Source organism: Lithobates pipiens, unplaced genomic scaffold, assembly GCF_037356315.1.
Source record: "Lithobates pipiens isolate NorthernLeopardFrog02 unplaced genomic scaffold, aLitPip1_a1.2 Scaffold_25, whole genome shotgun sequence".
In the NCBI taxonomy this organism is placed as follows: Eukaryota; Metazoa; Chordata; class Amphibia; order Anura; family Ranidae; genus Lithobates; species Lithobates pipiens.
In genome coordinates this window covers 30,031,934-30,059,587 of record NW_027507787.1, presented here as the reverse complement: position 1 = coordinate 30,059,587, position 27,654 = coordinate 30,031,934, and the positions used below count along the sequence as shown (strand labels likewise).

General features: G+C 43.6%; 1 protein-coding gene across 1 annotated transcript in view; it reads left to right on the top strand.

Annotated features, from left to right (window-relative positions):
* HTR7 (5-hydroxytryptamine receptor 7) overlaps positions 1-26,309 on the top strand; it is a 267,375-nt gene extending 241,066 nt beyond the window's left edge. Inside the window, exon 3 of the mRNA XM_077454202.1 lies at positions 26,051-26,309. Coding sequence (XP_077310328.1) covers positions 26,051-26,111 — 61 coding nt within the window. The 3' untranslated portion in view covers positions 26,112-26,309. The remainder of the gene's footprint in view (positions 1-26,050) is intronic.
* The last annotated feature ends 1,345 nt before the right edge of the window (positions 26,310-27,654 follow it).

The window sequence follows — 27,654 nt, the reverse complement described above, 5'->3', positions numbered from 1 at the left end:
CTTTTAGTGTTACAGGAATGTAACATACACTCCTCTGCACTTCTATATGCTAATCCTTGTATGCACAGCCAGAGACATTCTATATTCTCAATAGGTCCATTGATATATGTCATGTGAATGTAAATAGACTTTACTCATTATGTTTTTATGAGTCTTACCAACACCTTGGAGTATACTTCATTAAGCCTTGTACACACGAGGGGCCCAATGTCAGACGGCATCAGCCAGTTCAATAGAAACCAGACGAAATTAGGCCCAAGTGTACTGCAGCCGGTGTGACAGGGTCATGACCGAAAAAGGTCTGCCGATCGGCTCCTGATCAGCGCTCTGACCAGAGTGTTCTGGCGGGGGCCACCCCCCCTTAGAACACAATAGCACAGCAGGGGAGAACCACACACTAAGAATGCATTGTTAGTACAGCAGCTCCGACCTGAGCTGTCTGTTGGGTTGAGTGAAGAAAAAAAAGTAGTGTTTACCAGGCCTTAGACAATGTGAAGAAATGCAATGAACATTGACCAACAGTTTTCAATCAGATCTTATCTTTCATTGTTTTGGAGAAGACAGGAAAACTAAAAATTAGTTTCTGATTCATTGATATTGGCAGCTGCATTTTGCTCAATGCTGTCATATTAAAGTTACTTTGTTATTCAACTAAAAATCTTTGTAAAAGCTCAACCTGAAGATGGTGATTAGCAGGGCCTGGACAAGGGGTGGGCAGGAGGGACAGCTGCCCTGGACACTGTGGTATCATGTGAGGTGGGGGACACCACGAGGAGATTGGAGGGGAGGGGATTTGTGTTTGGAGGGGAATTTTGGGGTTGAGTTGGGTTGGGGGGCGCAGTTTGGCATGTTCGCCCTGGGCTCTAAATGGCCTTGTTCCAGCACTGGTGACTAGTTACCTATCCTGCCGTACCTTGAAGTCTCTTCAGAAGCCAACACTTCCAGAAGTTTCAATCTCCTGGTTCCCCGCTGTGCTTAGTGGTTCCTTCCTTCCAACCCCAACATCAATACTAAATTCTGAGTGCAGAAGAGGACCAGGAGATCAACACTCCTGGAAAAATTCAGGGGATAATTTCTCTTCGCTGTACCGCTATTTGGGAGCACAGTCACCAGTTGAAGTAACATCTATCTTCTTTAACCACTTGACCTGCAGAAGATGCACCCCCCTTCATGACCATGCTTGTTTTTTAACCACGTCAGCCCCAGAAGGATTTACTCACTTCCTGACCAGGCCATTTTTTTTTTTTTGCGTTACAGCACTGCGCCGCTTTAACTGACTATTGCACGGCTGTGCGATGCTGTAGCCAAACAAAGTTGACGTTCTTTTGGCGGTATTTGATTACCTCTATGGTTTTTATTTTTTGCGGTATAAATAAAAAAATAGCGACAATTTTGAAAAAAAAAAAAACAATATTTTTTACTTTTTACTATAATAAACATCCAAAAAAATAAAAATAAAAGAATTTCTTCATCAGTTTAGGCCAATATGTGTTCTACATATTTTTGGTAAAAAAAAAATGAATATGTATATATTGATTGGTTTCCGCAAAAGCTATAGCGTCTACAAAAAAGCTCTAACGAGCAGGGCCCTCTGATCCCTCCTGTATTGATTTGTATTGTAAGTGTACTGTCTGCCCTCATATTGTAAAGCGCTGCGCAAACTGTTGGCACTATATAAATCCTGAATAATAATAATAATAATACAAAATAGGGTATAGATTTATGGTATTTTTATTATTATTTTTTTTACTAGTAATGGTGGTGATCAGCAATTTTTAGCGGGACTGCGACATTGTGGCAGACAAATCGGACACTTTTGACACCCTTTTGGGACCATTTATATTTATACAGTGATCAGAGCTAAAAATAGCCACTGATTACTGTATAAATGTCACTTGCAGTTAAGGGGTTAACACTAGGGGGCGATCAAGGGGTTAACTGTGTCCTACGGAGGTGTTTCTAACTGTGGGGGGAGGGAACTGACAGGGAGTAGAGAGACTAGGAACAGCAGATCTCTCTCTACTTCCATTACAGATGACAGATTCCCATTCTGGCTCTCTGAGGAGCAGTCGCAGGTCGCCAGCGGACATTGCAGCCACTATAGCACTTAAAGCGGTCCCCATACAGCTACGGCGATTCACGCAGGGGAGCCAACTGACAATTGCGTAGTCGTGCGATACAGTACCCAAATAAAATTTGTCATTTTTTTCCCCACAAATAGAGCTTTCCTTTGGTGGTATTTGATCACCACTGCGTTTTTTTTTTTTTTTTTTTAGCAATAAACAAAAAAAGACTGACAATTTTGGAAAAACAAAACAATATTTTTTACTTTCTGCAATAAACCACATCCAATATTTTTTTTATTTTTTTAAGTCTAAATTCTTCATAAATGTAATCCAATATGTATTTAGCTTCTTTTGTAGTAAAAAAACAAAAAAAAACAAAAAATACCCAATAAGCTTGATTGGTTTACATGAACGGCATATATCCACACAACTAAAAGTCTTTATTTTGCAAAAAGGCAACACAACAATGCTTTCAGCAGCAAACAAATTGACCGTTTATTCTGCTCAATAATAGAACATAGAGTCTGCTTATTTCCAGAAATACTACAGCTTCTCACAGGGACTTGTCACAGACGCCTACTACTTCACATGTGCTGTGTGGAGTCACCTGCATAGAAATGCTTCCTGCAGGTAAGTTAACCCTTTATTGCCCCTTAAAGGGGACCATAACCCTCCTTATTGGCTTACCTTTAAATAGGCTATCCACCCTTCAGTCCATCATGAATGCTGCTGCCAGACTCATGCACCTTACAAACTGCTCAGCATCTGCTACCCCTCTCTGCCAATCCCTCCACTGGCTGCCACTCACCCAACAAATTAAATTCCAAATACTATACAATAACTTACAAAGCCATCCACAACTCTGCCCCCCAGCTACATCACTATACTAGTCTCAAAATACCAACCTAACCGTCCTCTTTGTTCCCCTCAAGACCTCCTGCTCTCTAGCTCCCTCATCACCTCCTCCCATACTCACTTCCAGGACTTCTCCCAAGCCTCTCCCATTCTCTGGAATTCTCTACCCCAATCTGTCAGACTATCTCCAAATCTATCCACTTTTTGGCTATCCCTGAAAACTTTTCTCTTCAGAGAAGCCTATCCTGCCTCCACCTAACAACTGTACTTTAATTTTCTTCATCAGCTCATCCCCCACAGTTTTTATCCTTTTGTATCACTTGACCCTCCCTTCTAGATTGTGAGCAGGGCCCCCTGATCCTCCTGTATTGAATTTAATTATATTGTAATTGCACTGTCTGCCCTAACATTATAAAGTGCTGTGAAAACTGTTGGCACTATATAAATCCTATATAAAAATAGTAAAAATAATAATAACCAATATTATATATATATTTCTCATTCAGGACCCATCCCTGACATCCTGTACAATATATATATATATATATATATATATATATATATATATATATATATATATATATACAGTGCCTTGCGAAAATATTCGGCCCCCTTGAACTTTTCAACCTTTTGCCACATTTCAGGCTTCAAACATAAAGATATAAAATTTTTATTTTTTGTGAAGAATCACCAACAAGTGGGACACAATTGTGAATTGGAACTAAATCTATTGGATAATTGAAACTTTTTTATCAAATAAAAAACTGAAAAGTGGTGCGTGCAAAATTATTCGGCCCCTTTACTTTCAGTGCAGCAAACTCACTCCAGAAGTTCAACGAGGATCTCTAAATAATCCAATGTTGTCCTAAATGACTGATGGTGATAAATAGAATCCACCTGTGTGTAATCAAGTCTCTGTATAAATGCACCTGCTCTGTGATAGTCTCAGGGTTCTGTTGAAAGCGCAGAGAGCATCATGAAGACCAAGGAACACACCAGGCAGATCCGTAATACTGTTGTGGAGAAGTTTAAAGCCGGATTTGGATACAAAAAGATTTCCCAAGCTTTAAACATCCCAAGGAGCACTGTGCAAGCGATCATTTTGAAATGGAAGGAGCATCAGACCACTGCAAATCTACCAAGACCTGGCCGTCCCTCTAAACTTTCAGCTCAGACAAGGAGAAGACTGATCAGAGATGCAGCCAAGAGGCCCATGATCACTCTGGATGAACTGCAGAGAACTACAGCTGAGGTGGGAGAGTCTGTCCATAGGACAACAATCAGTCGTACACTGCACAAATCTGGCCTTTATGGAAGAGTGGCAAGAAGAAAGCCATTTCTCAAAAATATCCATAAAAAGTCTCCTCTAAAGTTTGCCACAAGCCACCTGGGAGACACACCAAACATGTGGAAGAAGGTGCTCTGGTCTGATGAAACCAAATTCGAACTTTTTGCCCACAATGCAAAACGATATGTTTGGCGTAAAAGCCACACAGCTCATCACCCTCAACACACCATCCCCGCTGTCAAACATGGTGGTGGCAGCATCATGGTTTGGGCCTGCTTTTCTTCAGCAGGGACAGGGAAGATGGTTAAAATTGAGGGGAAGATGGATGCAGCCAAATACAGGACCATTCTGGATGAAAACCTGTTGGAGTCTGCAAAAGACCTTAAACTGGGATGGAGATTTATCTTCCAACAAGACAATGATCCCAAACATACAGCAAAATCTACAAAGGAATGGTTCACAAATAAACGTATCCAGGTGTTAGAATGGCCAAGTCAAAGTCCAGACCTGAATCCAATCGAGAATCTGTGGAAAGAGCTGAAAACTGCTGTTCACAAACGCTCTCCATCCAACCTCACTGAGCTCCAGCTGTTTTGCAAGGAAGAATGGGCAAGAATTTCAGTATCTCGATGTGCAAAACTGATAGAGACATACCCCAAGCGACTTGCAGCTGTAATCGCAGCAAAAGGTGGCTCTACAAAGTATTAACGCAAGGGGGCCGAATAATTTTGCACGCCCCACTTTTCATTTTTTATTAGTTAAAAAAGTTTCAAAAATCCAATAGATTTCGTTCCACTTCACAATTGTGTCCCACTTGTTGGTGATTCTTCACAAAAAATAAAAATGTTATATCTTTATGTTTGAAGCCTGGAATGTGGCAAAAGGTTGAAAAGTTCAAGGGGGCCGAATACTTTCGCAAGGCACTGTATATATATATATATATATATATATATATATACATATATATATATATATATATGAAATAACCAGCATCAATTCTTACACTTGTACACTTACACAAGTCAGGGATTTTGTAGGATTATAGTCAAGTGTATGTGAGCAGGGTGCAGCATGGTGTGTTGGCACGCAGAGACCACACAGAGGCTCAGGTGAAGGGGAACAGTGTATTAAGAAATTCCAAAAAATACAAAATTAGACCCAATGGGTAGGCACAGTCAACAAGAGCCACTTGCAATCTGTAGCAGTGGAGCGTTGTCTTGGGATGATGCCAACAGCTCCTGCAATGAGGAGCGGGAATGCAGCCTGGCTGGTCCACACCCAAATGGGAGGCTTCCTACATGGAGATGGTATAGTTCTTGCACCTTCCATACTCCTGTAATCTCTCCCTGCCGTGATGCTTTGTCCCTGACAGATAGAGAACCTGTCTCCTCACTAGCCACTCATCAAAACATCAAAAGCGCACCAAACTCGGGAGCCAGAGTCTTAAATAGACACTGCCCTAACCCAAGGTTCCCCAGGAGACTGCAGATAAGAATCGAGGAACCAAGTTCCTCAAGACTTCCTTACTGTCTTTTACTCAGAAAGACATCCCAGATGAGTCCACCAAATGTAGCAGTCCCCGTAGGACTTGCTGAGTGTTGGCTCAATAGGTCTCTCCCTGGTTACCTGCAGCTGGTTGCCAGTGGTTCCCACTTAGGTGCAAAGGATTCTCACTTAGGTGCAGAGGATTGCCTGCTTGGTTGCTGAGAGTTTCCGCTGTGGCTAGGGGGATTGCTAAGGATTTTCCCACTATGTTGCTAGGGATTCCTGCTGTTGTTCTTGGCTCCTACTTGTTCCACCCCTTACTCCTGTTTGCTCATTACTCAAAGACCAGTCCAAGGGATTTGGGTTTTTATATTTATTTTATATTTATTTGGAACTTGGATGGGAGAAAGCATGAGTGGGATACTCCAACAAGAACTATTCACAAGGAATGAGGACAACTCTCACTTTGGCTCACTCTTCTCTCTGGCACTCTAGGCCCCTGGGTTGACTACCCAGGGCCACGTGGCCTCTGCAGAGGAGAGGGCAGCCGCCCCTCTCCCTCCTAGGCTCTGTTCCCTAGCTCAGCTAACCCTGAGCACATGTACTCTGACCTTATACACAGTATCCCACAATGCAATGCAGCACTTTTCTTCTGCCAATTGCCAGGGCTGTAACAAAGCCTGTACACTCACAATTGCCAGGTCTATTCCCACTGTCCAATATGCCTCCCTTATGGACCAGTGGGGGACAGTCAGGACAAGATGAGCTGCACCTGAGTACAAATGAGCAGACCTAACCAATAGATCCTGCTCCCTGGTAGGCAGAGAGCACACTAAGTTTTAACTAACCATCTTTCTGGTAAGCAGAAAGACCAAAAATGATACGATCTTCTAGCAGCCACCTAGGAGGGTACTACAGATTTGAAGAAGCCCTCATCCACAGAAGATCTATGGTTAGCTTTCTAAGATGTTTGGAACAACCTACTAGCCGAGTTCCTTCAAAAACTGTGTGCAAGTGTACCTAAAAGAATTGATGTTGTTATGAAGGGAAAGGGCGGTCACACCAAATATTGATTTGGATTTCTATTCTGTTCACTTTCCATTCTGTTAATTGATAAAAAATCAACTATTAACATTTCTGTTTCTGAAAGCATTCTTTATTTACAGAATTTTTTCACACCTTTCTAAATCTTTTGCGCAGTAGTGTTTATATTGGTGAAGAAAGGTACCCTGACGTTGCTGAGCAACAGAGACAGCAACCAGGAAAAAAAATGCAGGTGCGAACAAATGAGAGCTGAGATAAGTGTGAATGAGGCAGAGTGCCAGTAAGTAGACAGCAATACACTGTGATGCAAAAGAGGCAATAAATGAACTAAGGATAACGTTTAGTTGAACAGACAAAAAGAACAAGGAGGGGATAAATCAGAGAGCACAGATACAGAAAATGTTTAATAGCAAAGGCATAGTGGTAAACAATATATCAGAAACCCCAAGAAAAGAAAATAGAAGAGCGACATTGAGTGGAACAATTAACTATACAAAAAAAAACAAAACAATAAAAGCAATAAAAGGGGAAAATAATCATAACAGCAATACAAATCATGGAAAATAACATGAGAAATAAAAAAAGGCAAAATATAGAATAATAACTATAATATATCACAAGAGATATATACTGTCAAGAGCAGATATTAAACCACAGATAATATATAGAGCTTACACCATAACAAAAGCAAAACCTCATAGCAGTACAGAAATGAGTAGCACAGAGTGCAATGTATAAGGCAGTATTTCTCAACCTTTTTAGAGTCAAGTCACCCTTAAAAATTATGGAGACTTTTGAGGCACCCTATTCTAAAATGTAAAAAAAACTAAACTAAAAAGTTTACATAACTCAGCAACATTCACACATCTAATGTTAGAGGTAATTTATTCTTCCAAAGCACACTGGCACGGACTAGTATTCCAATGTTTCTCTTCTCCCTCACTCAGCTAGTATGACCCCAGTGCTGATGGAGAGGAACAGGGAAGGGGTAAACAAGAATGCTGTACAGGCACCCAACACCTGGAAGGTTGTAACGGTGCACAATAAAAGCCTGTGGCTTTGTGTAATTAAAAGGCAGCCTTGATCCACCCACTGGCTTGTTTACAATTTTGGGGCAATTTTTAGGCATTTTGCCAAGGCACCCCTGAAGAAACCTGAAGGCACCCCAGCCTCGGAATAAATGAGAGGTATGAACAACACTGAAGGAAACCAAATGAATATGTACTCACCTCACTCTGAGCATTAGGCGTACCACCATCTGAACTACATTTATGTGCACAGATAGCCATTATATAATCATGTACTCTTACATACTATCAGTTTTTCTGCTGAGTTTTTCCTTCAGATTTACCAAAACCATATAATATGAGGTCAAACCTTAGGAGGTTCAATTTGTATGCAATCAGGCAGGCACTTGCACTACATGGTTTTAGTAAATCTGAAGACAAAAATCAGCAGAAAATCTGATGAGGCTTAAAACTTATTTGTCAATTTAGCCTTCTGGGAGCAATAGTTTGTAAAGTGTAGATCAAGCAGGCTTTTTTTTGCAGTAAAAGACAGTGTGTAACACAGCAACAAGTTAATGGAGGACTAAATCCAATGAGCATACAGCAGAGAATCAGAAGTGAATGATTGAATTGCAGAAAGTGTTGTGTAACATATTGGTCCAGTGCACCAGAGGTGAGGGCCTTACTAATTGCAGAGTTGTGATTGCAGAGACATAAACACAACGGGGGTCTTCATTTTTCTAATGTAGCACAGTGCACACAGAGCACAAAGTATATAGGTGACATATTTAGTACTACAGATGAGTTTAAACTAGGAACAGGACCTGTAATAAACAATGTACCGTTGAGGCGAGGCAATGAAAACTTTGTACATACCAGAAGGTCAAAATGATTGTGACCCTGTTGCTATCCCATAATAGAGATTGGAATTGGCAAAAAGTATTTGTTGGTCACTACACTTAAAAGGGCAGAATGCTTCTATCACATTTTCTGTCCTGGAGCTGGCAGTGGCATAGTTTGCAATGAAGGGTCGCTGGTTACCAATTTGTCTTTTATCAGAAATGATTCATGTGAGGTCACAATTGCAACTTGGTGATGTTGTGAAGAATAACCTTGTTGTCTGAATCTGTCCACCATCTCATCCAGTTGTTTTTTGGCAGTAGTGGTAGGCAAATTGTACCATTTTATTCTGAGCATTTATGCAAGAGGAATCCCACAAATGAGAGGAGGATGTGGGCTCCTGGCATGGAGGAGGGTTTTAAAGTCTCCTTACAGCAGTGATGCCCAACCAGGGGCCCAGGGGCCACATGTGGCCCACAGAGCCCTCTGATGTGTCCTGCGACCTCCTGCTCTGGGATGGCAGGTCGGCAAGCCCAGATTGCGGGTTGCCGACCCTCTATCCCAGAGCATCAGTGTTGTGATTGAAGCCAGCAATAGAGGAAGCAAGTGGCTGTGGAGCAGAGCCACATAAGCCCTTCTGTCACAGACGGAATGCTACCAAATGCACTCTGCCTGGGACAACAACAGCCGGTGATACTTGAATGAAATAAGGTTCTTAAAGTTAAGTTTATTACTAAAACCACAGTGTATATATGGGCATATCTGTTTTATGATGATTTATGACTTCTGTCCATTTACACCCACCTACCTCCAATTAAAAAAAAACAAAAGGGGATCTGTCCCCTTCCGTCTGGGTGGATCGGATCAGGGAGCCCATAGAGTGGAATGGGCCGTGTCCATGTCCGGTCTGCATATGCAGAGTAGACGTAGACCTGTCATCCGCCCGCTCCACCCATTGTGGCCCACGACCAGTTACCAAGTCACTTAAATGGCCCTCGCTCTTCAAAAGGTTAAACACCCCTGCCTTACAGTATAGCCATGTTTCCAAAATGGTTTCAATACCTATGCATAGTTTGTAAATATTTAGGTCAAGATAGTTTACCTTTGTTGGAGCAGACGACAGGCAATGCAACTGGAGTAATAGACGCATTGGCCTAATTGAGGGAGGGAGGAGCAACACTGGAGCCTCTGGTGGTCCAGGAGGTTTGGATAAAAAAAAAATATTTTTGGATTAGATGTAGTTAAAGCGGAGTTCCAGGCTTTATATGTTTATTAAAAGTCAGCAGCTACAAAAAGTGTAGTTGCTGACTTTTAATAAACAGACACTTACCTGTACCACAGTCCAGCGATGCAGCTGAACGGAGGGTCGCTCCTCTACCCCTCCTCTCCTCCGGCGCCTCCATTGCCACGTTGAGCCCCGGCCATGACAGCTTTCGGCTTCATGGCCGGGCATGCACGGTGCATGCCCGAGTCGTGCTGCACTCCCGGGGGGGACAGGTGATCTCCTGGGACGTGTCCCAGGAGATCACCTAGAGGGAGGGGTAGCCTAAGGCCAAAGGAGGAGACATCTTGGCGGTCCCTGGGAGGAAGGAGGAAATGGGACAGGAAGTCCCTCTCCTAACAAAGCCCCCACTCCCCCCCCCCCCCAAAAAAAAATGACATGCCAAATGTGGCATGTAAGGGGGCTAGGAGTGCTTAAAGCAGAAGTTCCATTTTTGGGTGGAACTCCTCTTTAAGTGGCAGTATAGCACAGTGTATGTCAATTAGAAATTTAACAGGAGGTAACTGGTTTGGTGGCCACAGGGTGGACAGGTATGCAGCAGAAGGAATTGGATTGGACCTCAGTCATGTAGTGAATGTATTATTGAAGTGGAGTCACAGAGAAATTAAGTCATATTTGTTACAACTGGTTGTAAATATGATAATCATTGACGGCAATGGTAACAATGAGCCACGTGTTGAAATAAAAGGTCATTCAGGTGGATGGGTGTAGTTATTGTGTATTTTCAGTACTGTGTAAATAATAGGACACTTGAGGCATTGCACTGTCAAAAATGGGGGTCCCTGCCATGTGTAAAGGCTTTAGAAATTAGGGAATCAACAATTCCAATGTATTGAACACCCAAATGACTGAGTAAAGGTGTATAGATTTCAGAGTCTGAAAGTCGCATAAGCAACTCAGTGCAACAATAGGATAGATCAAGAAGCACAATAGTTCCTTTCCCAGTTCTTTAACCTTCATTTATTCAGCTTTAGAAAAAAAGTATTTACAGTATATTGATGTTTAATCACTTGAAGAATCTAAAGAGTTACCACTTGTTGGAACTTTCAGAACGAAGAGGGAATTACAGATTTTTTGGGTGCTTTTCACCTTTTTTCAATTTTGATGCCATTGGATTAGGTGGAGCATTCATTTACACATCTTTGAGTGCTTGCATTCTTGCAAATTTGTAAACATTTATGTTGAAAAAAGGTGTGCTGTGACTTTCCTACTATATCTGTATATAGAAAAGGGTATGTTTAATGTACCACATACGTATATTTATATCATGTTTTCTTGCTTGTATCCACTCCAGTACTTCAGTGGGTAATACATCTAGGGGGACAATAACGTTCAATAATGGCAGACCTACTTATGTTTAATAAATCCTATTTAATAATATAAACCTCAAATTAAATATATTCTGATTGAGACATACAAATCATTCCAAATCTTGCTAAATACAATTTCACATAAAAAAATACATAGCAATGGCATTTAATTATATGATATGTAAGATTATAAGATGGAGAAAAGAGAACTAAAGTCCTGTAGACAAACCCTTCAGATTTGTATAGTTAACCTCTTGGCGTCAAGCACACGCAAATATGCGGCCTCTGGGCCTTGGAGCTGAGGCCTTGCAGCTGAGAGGCCTCGTATTTGTGTGCGAAAGCGCAGATAGAGCTGTGCCGAGAGCGAGAGCCCTGCTACATCACTTACCTTGGACCTGTGCTTCCCTTTCTCCCGGCACATTTACGGCTCCCTGTCCATCCCACTGCTGCATGGATGGGTATGTGAATTTACCAATCGCAGCCTCCTTATCACGCCAAAAGCTGTAATACACATTGCGGTGCAAAGGCTTGGTGAAACTTCCATGAATGCATCATAGTGCTTGTCATTTATCCTCTTGATTGCAGGTGTTGTTACTGATTTTACTAAATAAAACAGTTTTAATCTTCCCTTTAGACTGAACTCAGAAGGGTTTATCTACAGAACTTAAGTGTGCTGTCTCTTCTCTTTTCTTCAAATTAGTCTTCGACACACTCCAGTGGATTGCTAGCAGCACGAAGTTTGTGTAATTGCACTTGCTGAAGTGTTAGCGCCCAACACCTGTGTTTCTTAAGATTATAAGATGGAGATCCACTACCTCTAAAAAACTATGGGTGAGCAAAAATTCTAATTCAAAATTCAATTTAATTGTGTTAAGATAAGTGAAGCACGTTGATTATTCCAAAACTCCATAGCTTTTTTTTATTATTATTTATTTCAGATATGCCAAGTATCATATGTAGCATCCTCCTGAAGTAGTGTAGGCTGTTAGGTAAATTTAATTAACTCATTTGTAATCAGTGTAGCAACTGCTGATTGTTTAGGCTTGCTTAGTGTCTCACAGGCTGCTGCTCTGGATTGCTTCCCCCAGTATTCCAGAGAATTCTAGAATTATAGTGGGAGGAGGAACAGAGTAAGCAGCCTGAATATGTATGGGACCCCAGCCAATCCCTGGGAAGGTGTGCCCAGGAGGTGGTGGAAGAAACAGTCTGCCAGGAAGACATCAATGTCCCAACTAGGCCAAGCTGGGGGACCTATTCAGAAGCTTGAGTCTAGGGATCAAGTTGAGGTCTAGAGAAGTTCACTGAAGAGAGCAAGGAGGAAGTTGGTGGGGAAAGAGTCCAGCTGTCTTAAGGTGGTGTGAGCCTATGTTTCCCTGACTAGGAAGAGCCAGATGAACATCAGCAGGAGGCAAACGATGATCCTGTGACTAAGTGAGTAAGCAACCCTATTGCTGAGGTTTTAGTGCCTGTGTGTAGTTGTTAAACTCTAAGCCCTTGTACACACGGTCGGAGATTCCGACACCCAAATCCGTCAGAGTAATTCCGACAGATTCATTCTGGAAGAGGTCAAGAAGTGATGTTGCATACACACGGTCGGACTAAGTTATCGGAAAAACCGATTGTACATAACGTGATGACGTTATTTCGTTACGACGGGACTACGTTCAGGCTAGTAGCCAATAGCTTTGGTCTAGGAATTTGATCTGAGCATGCGTGGCACTTTGTCCGTCGGAGTAGGCTACACATGATCGGAGTATGTCTGATCGGAGCATTTTGTCTGAAAATTTTACCGGCAAGTTGGAAAAGTTGGTCCGTCGGATATTCCGATGGAAACAGTCCAATGCAGACCACACACAGTTGGAATATCCGACAAAACGGGCCGATAGGAAACATTCCGTCGGAATCTCCGACCGTGTGTACAAGGGCTAATACTAACCACTATCAACATAAAGATTCTGTGGGACTTTTATTTTTGAACTTTGCAGCTAGAAAGTGAAGTCTCCTCAAGTTATTCAGTTCTACAGTTTTCTGGGGTATCCCATGCTCCCCCTCCCTATCCCAGTTCATTGTTCCCAACAAAAACCCCAAAAAGAACCCCTAGTGAGAAAAATGCCAGGTGCTGTATGTAGTTTAAGTGGAAATAGGACTGCATTCAACAGTAGTGGCTCCTACAACAAACAGGACACAGTGTAGACAGGTGATGTAATCAACATTCACAAGAGACCATCAATAAGAATGGACAGGTTAACATTTCTTTATTGGCAAAGTTAGAAAATTAAAATAAAATGGAACCTAGGTGGAATTGCAACAAAAACACCACATGATAAAGTTTGAATGGTTTCATAACGCCATTGTGACCTCTGTTGGGAAATATCAACCACAAGCATTGCATATCAGAAAGCAGAAACATTTTCAATTATAAGGGGAAAAATACTTTAACCTTATGAACACAGTGGAAAAGAACGCAGGGGGGTAAAAGAAGAAGAATGCAAAACAAACAGTGGTAAATCAGAGGAAAATAAAAGAACATGAACAGGGAGCTTTTGAGACCACAGGATGGTGAGAATAAAAATGTTCAGCCCAGGTCTGTCAAAAAGGGTCTTACCTTCATCTGAGAAATGGAATGCATTTAGTAGAACCAAGTTTTCAAAATAAACATCATAAATGTTTTGCAAAGAGAGCACTGAGTACCTTATGTTCAGTTACTTCCCCTCTGTAACCCACATGGACAGGGATTGGGTTTGTGAGTTTTTCCATTTCAGAGGGATGCAGGCTTTGGCGGTATAAAAATGACGAAGAATCAATCTACTGTAAGTATTCAGCGAGATACAAGAGTTATGGGGTAGGTAGATAGAGGGATCTGTAAAATCTGTAATTTAAAAAAAAAATCCTTCTTACTCTGCCAATATTAAGCAGGACCAGAATATACAGTGCCTTGAAAAAGTATTCATACCACTTGAAATTTTCCACATTTCGTCATGTTACAACCAAAAATGTAAATGTATTTTATTGGGATTTTATGTGATAGACCAACACAAAGTGGCACATAATTGTGAAGAGGAAGGAAAATGATAAAAAAAATTTTTAACATTTTTTCCAAATAAATCTGTGAAGTGTGGCGTGGATTTGTATTCGCCCTCCCTGAGTCAATACTGTATAGAACCACCTTTCGCTGCAATTACAGCTGCAAGTCTTTTTGGTTATGTCTCTACCAGCTTTGCACATCTAGAGAGTGAAATTTTTGCCCATTCTGCTTTGCAAAATAGCTCAAGCTCTGTCAGATTGGATGAAGAGCGTCTGTGAACAGCAATTTTCAAGTCTTCCCACAGATTCTCAATTGGATTTTGGTTCGAACTATGGCAGGGCCATTTTAACACATAAATATGCTTTCATCTAAACCATTCCATTGCAGCTCTGGTAGTATGTTTAGGATCGTTGTTCTGCTGGGAGGTGAACCTCCACCCCAGTCTCAAGTCCTTTGCAGGTTTTCTAGTAAGATTGTCCTGTAATTGGCTCCATCCGTCTTCTCTGACCAGCTTCCCTGTCCCTGCTGAAGAAAAGTATAACCACAACATGATGCTGCCACCACTATGTTTCACGGTGGGGATGGTGTGTTCAGGGTGATGTGCAGTGTTCATTTTCTGCTACACATAGTGTTTTGCTTTTAGGCCAACAAAGTTCAATTTGGGTCTCATGTGACTAGCGTACCTTACAGTGGGGGCCCATGCATTGTGGGGGCATGGGTGCCACCCCCCTATCCCAGCCGCCGCTCCCTTATCCATGCACCCAGCCCCTTTCAGGACGCCAGATACATGGATTACTATGGTGGGGGCAGGCAGGTTTTTTTTAAGCACCTGATTAGAGCCAGAGGCTCTAATAGGCTTCAAAGAAGTGTGGGCTCGGGCGCACACTCTCTCCCACCCAATTGTGTGACCATAGCGAATGAATTTTCACAATTTTTCACACTTCAGTGACTCCCTGCCAATCAAGAGACAGGTCAGTGAGACCTGTTCCTGACTGGCCAAAGCACCAGGTGGTCCTATTGGATGCCTAGCGGCGCTTTGGCAAGCGGAGGAAACATGAGGAGCGGACACCTCTGCCGCCGCTGCTGCCAGCACTGTGGAGGAGAGGAGAGTGGAGCCAGAGCAGGATCCTCTCCACAGCACAGTAACTGCAGTGCCACCAGTGCCACGAGCCACCCACATGGGGAGGGGGGTCAGTGCTGCCAGTGCTGCGAGCCACCTGAGGGGGGTTGTGTGCTGCCAGTGCCGCGAGCCAACCATGGGGGGGGGGTGGGTGCTGCCAGTACAACCAGTGCCGCAAGCTACCCGCGAGGGGGAAGTGGTTGTACTGCCAGTCACACATGCCAGGGAGGTTTAATTCTGCCCTATATACTGTATCTGTAATGCTGCCGTATATACATTATCTGTAATGCTGACCTATATACCGTATCTGTAATGCTGCCCTTTATACTCTATCTGTAATGCTGACCTACATACCCTATCTGTAATGCTGCCCTTCATACCCTATCTGTAATGCTGACCTATATACCCTATCTGTAATGCTGCCCTATATACTGGATCTGTAATGCTGCTCTATATACTATATCTGTAATGCTGACCTATATACCATATCTGTAATGCAGACCTATATACCCTGTCTGTAATGCTGCCCTATATACATTATCTGTGATGCTGACCTATATACCGTATCTGTAATGCTGCCCTTTATACCCTATCTGTAATGCTGACCTATATACCCTATCTGTAATGCTGCCCTTCATACCCTATCTGTAATGCTGACCTATATACCCTATCTGTAATGCTGCCCTATATACTGGATCTGTAATGCTGCTCTATATACTATATCTGTAATGCTGACCTATATACCATATCTGTAATGCAGACCTATATACCCTGTCTGTAATGCTGCCCTATATACCTTATCTGTAAAGCTGCCCTATATACCTTATCTGTAATGCTGAGCTATATACCCTGATCTGTGAGGCTGAGCTATATACTCTGTCCTTTCATTCTGGGGCTGTATACTCAGAGGCGGCTCTCTAATTAGGCATATTAGGCGGTCGCCTAAGGCCTTGCACTGACAGGGGCCTCGCGGCTGCCTAGTTTGCCTAATTAAAGAGCTGTGTTGATGGCGGATCTCCCCCGCCATAAGCACAGTGCTTACTCCACTTACCGCTACATGGAGAGATAGCGGGTTGTTTACCGATTGATCGGAGCTCACTGATAGCTCCGGATCACAGCCAGGGACAGCCGCTCAGAGCCAGCGCTGACACTTCCATCCTCCCTTCACAAGCAAGAGAGGAGAGAGAGCTGCTAATGCTGCTGCTCCTCCTCCTTCCGCCCACTTCTCCTGTCTGCCCCGCTGACCCATCAGGGGATGAAGCCAGTGTCGGACCAAGTCCCGAACTTCCGGCACTGCGCTCCACTCAAGGAGGATTCTTAGCTGTGCCAGTCTGTTCCTCCGCTCGGTGCCTCTCTCCCCGCCTGCCTTGGTAACCCTTTTTGGATCTGCTGCTCAGCTGCTGTAAACACAGGAGAATTCTGTAGAACCGCTCCACCTCTCAGCTCCGCCCCCCTCCAACTTCGGCTCTCACGGTACCTTATTCCTGCCGGTAAGGCAATATAAATGATGTGGATCTTAAAGAGGACAAGGGGGGTCTCTAAGAGGGGTCTCTGGGGGGGGGCACTCTGATGAATTGGGTATCTTTCTTTCCTTCCACTCCCCCTGTACCTTAACCACTTATCCTCCCTCTGTGCTGTGCCCTGCAGCTCTCTCCTTTACCTTACTCTCTTGTCCTGTGCCCACTTACCCTCCCCTGTACTGTACCCTCCTGCCCCGGTCATGTGCCCACTTACCCTCCCCCTGTGCTGTGCCCTCCTCCCCCCTGTACTGTGACCACTTACCCTCCCTCCTGTGCTGTGCCCACTCACCCTCCCCCTGTACTTTACCCTCCTGCCCCCTGTACTGTGCCCACTTACCCTCCTCCTGTGCTGTGCCCTCCTCCCCCTGTACTGTGCCCACTTAATCTCCCCCTGTGCTGTGCCCTCCTGCCCCCTGTACTGTGCCCACTTACCCTCCCCCTGTGCTGTGCCCTCCTGCCCTCTGTACTGTGCCCACTTATCCTCCCCCTCTTCTGTGCCCTCCTGCTCCCCTGGTACTGTACCCTCCTGCCCCCTGTATTGTCCACTTACCCTCCCCCTGTACTGTACCCTCCTACCCCCTGTACTGTACCCACTTACCCTCCCCCTATGCTGTGCCCTCCTGTCCCCTGTACTGTGCCCACTTACCCTCCCCTCTGTGCTGTGCCTTCCTGCTCCCCCTGTACTGTCCCATCCTGCCCCTGTACTGTGCCCACTTACCTTCCCCTTGTGCTGTACCCTCCTACCCTCTGTACTATGCCCACTTACCCTCCCTCCTGTGCTGTGCCTTCCTGCTCCCCCTGTTCTGTACCCTCCTGCCCCTGTACTGTTCCCACTTACCTCCCCTGTTCTGTGCCTTCCTGCTCCCCCTGTACTGTACCCTCCTGCCCCCTGTACTATGTCCACTTACCTTCCACTGTACTGTGCCAACCTACTCTCCCCCTGTGCTGTGCCCTCTTTTACTATACCCTCCTGCCCCCTGTACTGTGCCCACTTGCCCTCTCTGTGCTGTGCCATCCTGCCCCCTGTAATGTGCCCTCCTGTCCCCTGTACTGTGCCCACTTATCCCCCCTGTGCCGTGCCCTCCTGCTCCCCCTGTACTGTTCCCTCCTGCCCCCCGTACTCTGTCCACTTACTTCCCACGTTCTGTGCCTTCCTGCTCCCCCTTTACTGTACCCTCCTGCCCACTTACCTTCCTCTGTACTGTGCCCACTTACCCTCCCCCTGTGCTGTGCCCTCCTGCTCCCTCCTTTACTATACTCTCCTGCCCCCTGTACTGTGCCCACTTGCATTCCCTCCCTGTGCTGTGCACTCCTGCCCCCTGTACTGTGCCCACTTACCCTCCCCTGTGCTGTGCCCTCCTGCCCCCTGTACTGTGCCCACTTACCCTCCCCCTGTGCTGTGCCTTTCTGCTCCCCCTGTACTGTACCCTCCTGCCCCTGTACTGTGCCCACTTACCCTCCCCCTGTGCTGTGCCCTCCTACCCCCTGTAATGTGCCCACTTACCCTCCCCGTGCTGTACCCTCCTGCCCCCTGTATTGTGCCCGCTTACCCTTCCCCTGTGCTGTGTCCTGCTCCCCCCTGTACTGTGTCCAATTACCCTCCTTATACAGTTATTTTTTATCACTTTAATTATTTTTCCCATTATGGGTGTGAGTGGGGCCTCATGCCTAAGTTTTGCCTAAGGCCCCACAAAGCCTAGAGCCGCCTCTGTGTATACTCTGTCCTGTGATGCTGAGCTGTATACACCTGACACTATGGGTGGAATACAAGGGACGGAGTGGGTGGATTATATAAAGGGTGAGGCTTATGAGAAGTAGTAGGGGTCAAAAAGGAAGGACGGAGTCTGCCCCCCCCCCTTCTAAAACATGTTTGCTGTGTCTCCCACATGGCTTCTCCAAATTGCAAACGGGACTTCTTATGGCTTTCTTTCAACAATGGCTTTCTTCTTGCCACTCTTCCATGAAGGCCAGATTTGTGCAGTGCACAACTAGTAGTTGTCCTGTGGACAGATTCTCCCAACTGTTTAGGTAAGGATAGGAAGGCAATATAGGTCTCCAGAATGCACAAACAAAACTGGTAAAGAGAAGGATAACTTGCTTAACCTCTTGCCGACCGCCGCACGTACATTTATTGCGGAAAAATCACATACATGTATATGATTCTGCACTTCTGAGTCTGGGGCGCGCATGCGTGCCACCGGCGGCCTGCTTCCGCTATAATTGGCTGCGATCATTCAGGAAAGAAGCAGAACGGCAGTCTGCTTATGTGAACAAGGCAGATCGCCATTCTGTCAGTAGGAAAGGTAGTGATCTTGTGCTTATGCTAAGCAGTAACACAGATTTTTACCTTCCTATAGTACAATCACCACCCCCATAGTTAGAAAATCCTCCCTAGACACACATTTAACCCTTTGATCGCCCCTGATGTTAACCCCTTCCATGCCAGTGTCATTAGTACAGTGACAGTGCATATTTTTAGCACTGATCACGGTATTAGTGTCCCTTGTCCCCCAAAAAAGTATCACTTAGTGCCTGCCACAATATCACCGTCCTGCTATAAGTAACTGATCGCCACCATTACTATTTAAAAGAAAATACATAAAAATTCCATAAACATATCCCATCGTTTGTAGACGCTATCATTTTTGAAAAACCAATCAATATATGCTTAATGGGATTTTTTTTACCAAAAATATGTAGCAGAATACATATTGTCCTAAATTGATGAAGAAAATTGATGTTTACCATTTTTTTATTAGATAGGTTTTATAACAGAAAGTAAAGAATATTTGTTTTTTTTTTCAAAACTGTCTGTCTTTTTTTGTTTATAGCGCAAAAAAAATTAAAAACACAGAAGTGATCAAATACCGCTAAAGTAAAGCTCTATTTGTGGGAAAAAAGGACATATTTGGGTGCAGCATTGCAAGACCGCGCAATTGTCAGTTAAAGTAGCACAGTGCCGTATCGCAAAACAAATGGCCTGGTCATGAAAAGGGGTAAACCTATCCGAGCTGAAGTAGTTAAAAAAAATGTAAGAAAACAAAGATCAGAGGTGCTTGGAATAGGTTTAGAAACTTCAGGAAAACAGACATTTTAATGATAATAATCCCTAGAACCAGGAGAAAAGGCCTGATTGTGACTTTTGAAACATTCTCTTCACAACAGCAAGGGGAGGTAAGAAATAAGCGAGTAAATGTGTTTCAATGTGGGAGAAATGAGTCTCCAAGTCTTTCAATGCATTTGTAGTACATGGCCACCCTCATCGCCTTGGATTTAGTGAAATACATTTTCCGTTTGGATAAGGAGCCAAAGTTATCAAACTCATTAAGTAGGTTGGGTGGGGAAACAGTTGGGTTGGTGAGTGAGAACAACATGTTATCTGCATATGCAGACATTTTGGGGGTCATATACTATAGCTCAAATATGCGATTGCGAGTGTAGCACCCTCTACTTAAGTAGGTGATAGAGTCGAGATTTTTGTCAGTGCGGGTAGATTTAGGCAGGCCTAGCTGAAAGCTAGGCATGTTTGTTTTCCTCTAAGGAGTGGGAGTGGCTTAGAGTATGCTGGTGGCTCACAGCTAGCTTCACTCTTTGGTTACCTCCTTTCTGCTTCTAGAAGCTTCTAGAAGGAAGGTGGGGAAGAAGGGTGGAGCTGTCTGGGGTGTTCTAAGGAGCCCTGGAAAATCCCCAACCTGGATTGCCAGAGGGCAGGCCTCCTTAAATACCTAGAGTCAGCCAGCTAGAGAGGAGTTTTTCGGGTGGAAGAACTGGAGATCAGTGGTGGTGTGTTCATTAAGCGTGCATGGGCACCACCCCTCTCTCCAGCCAGCCCCTCTGTGTATAATGAATATTCGCTTTCCTAACACTGAACCACCTCTCCTCCAATCAGGTGCACGGGTCTGTTACCGTCACCTGATTGGCTGAAAGGACAGGCGCTGCGATTAGACGCCTATCAGGAAGAGGGGAGGAGACGCATGGAGGACACAGGAGTTGCTGTCTGACCTGCTGCAAGGTCCCACCGCTCGCCACCATCACCCGCATTCCTGACCTGCCACCAAGACAGGGTAAGTGCCGGGCAGACGGCGAGTGGGCGGAGGGGTGCAGTGGCAGCATTTGATGGGGCACAGTGGCACTATTTGATAGGCACAATGGCAGCATTTGATGGACCCAGTGGCAGTATTTGTTGGGGCACAGTGACACTATTTGATGGGCACAGTGGCAGCATTTGATGTGGCACAGTGGTAGCATTTGATGGGCACAGTGGCAGCATTTGATGAGGCACAATGGCACTATTTGATGGGCACAGTGGCAGCATTTGATGGCACAGTGGCTGCAATTGATGGGCACAGTGTCTGCGTTTGATGGCTCAGGGACTGCAATTGATGGACACAGTGGCTGCGTTTGATGGCACAGTGGCTGCGTTTGATGGGCACAGTGGCTGCGTTTGATGCGCAGTGGCAGCATTTGATGAGGCACAGTGGCAGCATTTGATGGGCACAGTGGTAGCGTTTTTTGGCACAGTGGCTGCATTTCATGAGCAGAGTGGCTGCGTTTGATGGCACAGTGGCTGCGTTTAATGGGCACAGTGGCTGCGTTTGATAGCACAGTAGCTGTGTTTGATGGGCACAGTGGCTGCGTTTGATGGGCACAGTGGCTGCGTTTGATGGCAGAGTAGCTGCGTTTGATGGGCACAGTGGCTGCGTTTGATGGCACAGTGGCTGCAATTGATGGGCACAGTGGCTGTGTTTGATGGGCACAGAGGCTGCATTTGATGGGTACTGTGGCTGCATTTGATGGGCACAGTGAGGCTGCAATTGATGCTTTTTTTTGTTTGCGCCCCCCCAAAATATTTGAGCGCCAGTTGCCATTGCTGGATATGGAGTATTAATTAGGCTGTCGGGGGCCTTTAAGGAAGCTCCCCAGTCTGGGGGGGGAGTTGACCTTGGGCCAGGGGCTTGGAGCTGTACAGGAACCCCACACAACCCAAGGGGTGTTCTAAACAGGAGCAGGAGAGGACAGCAGGGGAATACTGCTGGGCAAGTCTCCAGGAGGTATCCATCAGATGTCGGTGAGTGACAGGCAAAGTTGGGAGAGCTGGGAGAGGCATGCCGGAATGGACTGGGAGTGTGCATTCTGAGATGGATGTAGAGCAAGAGGGAGAGACTGTGATTTTACTGGCAGTGAAGTCGGCCGCTGCAGCAGGGAGGGCTGTCAGGGTCTGCAAAGGGCTGACTGGGATCAGTTGTCCACCAAAGAGGGCAACTAGCACCAGAACTTTCTTTTCTACGCCATAGGGGCCCACGGTCTCTGCCTGTAATAAGGCACTTTTGCTAAGGCTTGGCTGAAACCAGTGCCAGGCCTAACCATGTGCTAGCTGCTCCTGAAGAACTTTCTTAAAGCGGAGGTCCACCCTAAAGTGGACCTTCCGCTCATTGGAATCCTCCCCCCCTCCGGTGCCACAATTGGCACCTTTCAGGGGGGAGGGGGGTGCAGGTACCTGTACAGTACAGGTATCTGCACCCACTTCCGGGATAGCTCTCTGCGGAAAGGGGCGTAGATTACGCCCCTTTCCGAAAGTCCCCCGCTGCCTGCTGGGAAACACACAGATCCCAGAGGCAGCGGGTCCATCCTTATTGCACAGCGCGACTCGCGCATGCACAGTAGGGAACCGGGAAATGAAGCCGAAAGGCTCCACTTCCTGATTCCCATACCCAAGATGGCGGCGGCAGCACCCGAGAGACGATCGAGAGATCGGCTTCGGTTGCCGACATCGCGGGCGCGCTGGACAGGTAAGTGTCACTATTTTAAAAGTCAGCAGCTGCAGTATTTGTAGCTGCTGGCTTTTAAAAAAATAAAAAACGCGGACTCCCGGCGGAATCCAAGTTCTCATCCCTCAGTAAAATACAAAAAACAAAGCTGATTGACTTTTCATTATCTTGGACTGTCTGGAAGTGAATGTCGGGCTGGGCAGGGTGACAAGTGGGCCACAATAATTCAGCAGCCCCAGGGGTGGCGATACACGTGGTACCTGATAATAGTACCCAATTAAGCCAATTAAGACTTCAACTGGGCAGACATGCAAATGGAAAAATCTCACTGCCAGCGAACATGCCTGTCAAATCGTCATAAGCAGGAATAGTTGAAGTCAATGTGGCTCGAGCTTGCAAAATCAAAAGTCCTCATTCAAGGCTTGTATGCAAGTTATTTGCCATAAAAAGTGTATGGGACCTAGATCCTGCCCTGGGGGACATATCAATGCAAAAAAAGTTTTTTAAAACAGTCGTTTTAAATGAAAGGAGCAGTGATTTTAATGATGCTTATTTAAAGTGAAACAATAAAAATGAAAACTTCCTTGAAATATCGTGCTTGGGGGTCCCCTTAGTCTGCCTGTAAAGTGGTGCATATGTATGTCTAAAGTGGTGCACATGTCTAGAACATACTGCAGTGATAATAACTGGCAATATAGATTTTAAAAAAACGGCGTGCGTCCCCCCCCCCCCCCAGTCCATACCATGCCCTTCTACTCTGGTAAGGATGTTAAGGGGAACCCTACGCTAAAATGTAAAAAAAATTGACGTGGTCCCCCCCAAAAATCTATACCAGACCCTTATCCGAGCATATAAATAAATATATATAAAATATACACATAAATTTCATGACCAAAAAAGATGACATGCCAGTTCATTCTTTCAAAAACCTTCTTAGCATCTGTTGCCAAGAGAAGGCAAGGGATATTCTTATAACTGTCTGGAAGTGAATGTGTTGTCTCCTTAAGTCATATCAAAAATACATTGATAAATCAATAAATACATGATCAGTTCATAAAATAGGTGCAATTTCTAAGCTGAGAAAATGCAAACAGTGTACAATATTTGCCTAATTCATCACCAAAATTCATATGCATTAATGTGCTCATATGGTGCAATAAATAATTGTGCAAAATAATGCTTAAAGTGAAATGTGCAGGTCATACCCAAAAAGTAGGATTTAAAAAATGTAAACAAAATTAAAAAATAAAAAGTCCAAAGTTCATCAATGTATTCAACAATTTATGTGATGATAAATTCCATCAAAATCTTGTGAAATATCCCATCACTCATAGAAGCACTTCTTGCTGGAATGATAAGACCTCTATGTTCTAAAAAGAATGAAAGGACAGGTTCCCCTTGGGGTTTTCAGGCAGCGACAAGAAGCAGAAATAAATTTATAAAAATATATTTATTTTATTAGTTCAAAGGCTTAATCGCCGTCATAAATTTAAAATACGGACTCTGATATATGTTATTACAGCATATCGATGGGTAAAAGATATATGCAACATTTGGTACAGAAATAGTTACAGGAACAATTTACAAATACATCAATATTTCAAAAGCTACAAATAGCACCCATGCTACCCCAATGCATTTCGACCTTCAGGGAGTCAGGGTCTTCTTCGGGGGGGGGGAACAAAACCCAAGCAGAAGGGGTGATTATATCGTATATTCTGCAAATAGTCAAAAGAAAAAAGACTTTCAATAGAAAAGTTTTGCCTAAAAATTAGCTAATTATTATACCTTATTTCAGTAATATTTACCATTTTCACCAAACCGTTACTGTTCAACCAGAGACTTTTATTAAAATCTGAAAATGAAATTAGTGCCTTCTCTCAAAGGGTCATCCTGGTACCGCTGCCCTGCTGTTCTAACCCACTTCATCCACCCACCAAACTGGGGGAAAGAAGGGGGGGGGGGGGGGAAGAGGAAAATGACTTCACAGGGGCATCGATCGCTGACTTGCAAGAATTGACAGTATCTGGAGTTTATCCAGGGGAACCAGAGGAACAGAAGAGGTGGTTCTTGGCACACCCTAGGTGGCCACACCTAAAATTAATGAAATATAATAAAATATAAAATAAGTGTTCCACGTAAAGATATTCTAAGTGAATATATAAATGTTGTGTTACAATATTATACTATTATATAAGTGCATATATAAATAAGAAATAGAAAGTGGATTACAAGTAATGCTTAGTTGCCCAAATAATATATGTTTATACAAAAGCAATTTAGTAAAAAAGTGTGGAGTCACGAGTATGATGATTATCGTTATTGTGAAGTGGTGTTACTATTATTCGTAAATGATTAACAAGTGGTGCGAGCGAACCAAAATGTGTAGGTTGTGGATGACAAAAAAATTAAAAAGACTGAAAAAACTGACATAGGAGTGTGCTTAAACCACTGACCCCATCTGCATATGGTGATGTGACTGTGATAGTATTAGTGATAGAAAGTGCAGTGCAAACTAAGAAAATATTAGTAGCATTAATGATTGATAATATAATACCTGTATACTCTATCTGCTGCACTTGTTTTGTAGCCTTCAGATGATTAAGTTAGCCCCTTATGGCAAGTAAAAAAAGAGAGAGAGAGCCCCCAGTACCGCAGCAGCCCTACAACTAAATATAAAGTAATATAGTTATTCAGCTTCACATTATATGTTCTAGGCCAGGGATATGCAATTAGCGGAAGTCCCATCATGCCTCTGCCTCTGGGCGTCATGCTTGTGACTGTCAGAGTCTTGCTGTGCCTCATGGGACTTGTAGTTCTGCAACAGCCGGAGGTTCGCTAATTGCATATCCCTGTTCTAGGCGGTTGATCTAGCATGAAGAAATCCCAAAGCAAACTGGTCTGATATAATGGCTCCAGCAACTTCGCCACACCTCCAGTGGACTATCAACAAAATCTTCATGACATTATAACATGAAAGAAACACAGAAATAACTCCATGACCCGTATCACAGATTGCACATATTTTCAATCAGCAATTATACTCACAAAGAGGAGACATAGATAAGAATTATACCAAAAACATGGCGCAACTGCCAAGGGTCTGCAGTGACATCACAGGTAAGCTCCAACTGACCAGTTTTGCATCAATATGCATCTTCAGAGGTCCCCAAGTAATTGTCAGTCAAACTATCACAGCACTTGAAAATTGAAAATCAGCCAGGTAATGAGGGGGTATATATAGGCTAGTACTCAAGTGGTTACGTTAACTTGTTTTTCTATCATATTATATTTATTATCTTAGCACATTTAAAAACAAACACTTGGGAAGGTCAGTTTTAATTTTCTTTATAATAAAAGGAATATTAATATGAAATATCTGCATGCACTTGAATTTCGCTGAGATGTCATTCCACTTTTATTTTATTTGTGTTTTTCAGGAAAAATTGTTTGCGGGAAGATCTCCTACATGAGCAGTTTATCAACAGGCTACACTCCTAATCTTGGTTTATATTCTATGCCTTTTCTTTCAGGCCTGTGTAATCTTTTTAATCTTTAAATTATATTTTCCACTGTTTAATGATACTCTGGGCTACAGCACATCATTCTTACAAATCTCAGAATATGAAAACCCTGCCACGTTTAATATTATAATTTATAAAGATTTTTTTTTTTTTTTTCATGTGGCTCTCTATTCATAATGTCCATGTACCAAATAAAGATTTTAGACAGAAATTTAATTTCTGGCTTACTTTTTCCTAAAAATGTGGGAGGTTACACAAAGCAAAATAAATATAATAAACAGAATTAAGAGGATTTACTTATAAGACACTCACTAACAATTTTTAAACAACCACAGAAATTCTTTCTATTCTTAAAGGAGAAATAAGAATAAAAATAAAGAAATATGGGGTGGCTTATGTTGACAGATTGTTGCTGAACTGGTATTTGCAGCAAAGTCAGATGGAAAAAGAACTTTTGAGGGATACAATTTTTCTAGTTTCATTTTATCTGGCTATACATGGTTAGTTATTTTTCACTTTTATTAGATTTTTGTTAAAGACATTTTATTGAATAATGAAAGGTATACAGACATTAAGTCAATGACAAGCACAAAGCAATTTGAGAAGAAACATTGCTGAGCAGTACAGTGCTGCGAAAAAAGGAAACAAGCATGGTCTAATACACAACATAAAACTAGAACAGAAGCATCGTCACGTGAGTAAACTATGGCAGAAGGAAGAGCAGTTCCAAAAAGCATAAGTTTAAATATCGTAACCGTCAATTAACAGCAGATATGTTGTTTGTAGACACAGCACCATGTAACTTATAGGCAGTACATGGTGTTGGGTAAATCTATCCTTGCCAGTCTGTTAGAGTCGTCCTAAAGTAAGCGTTTTCAGAGATAGAGATATGTGGAGGGAGTTGTGCAAGTATAGTGTAATGTGATCTGTAAAAAGAAAAAAAGAAAAAGGAAAAAGTGGACTAAGGTATTAAGTCGTAAAAAAAAATAAAAATAAAAAGGGGCTAGTTAAAGAAAAAGAAAGAACTGACCTGGACCAGCCAGGCCTCATGCCAGTGTCAGACATATTCATCGGGTCAGGGATTCAAAAGACAGTATTCTGGGGATGAACGGAAAAGTAACCAAGATGACCAAATGCAAGTAAAGATGGAAGGGGTATCATTTGCCTGATGTATCAATTCCTCCATCTCGGCTGTTTTGTTTATGCGGTGGAACCAATCCGCTAGTGAGGGAGGGTTTTTTGTTTTCCATTTTGCAGGTATGCACATATTCGCGGCCATGATCATGTGCATGGGTAAAGAGCCAATGTAAGCTTTTTTAGGGTGGGCCGACACATGAAAGAGGAATTGAGTGGGGGAAAACGTCAATGGGCGAGTTGAGAATTTTTGGGTGATTTTGTGAACTTCCTGCCAAAAAGGTTGAATTAAAGCGGAGGTCCACCCTAAAATGGACCTCCGCTCATCGGAATCCCCCCCCCCTCCGGCGCCACAATCGGCACCTTTCAGGGGGGAGGGGGGTGCA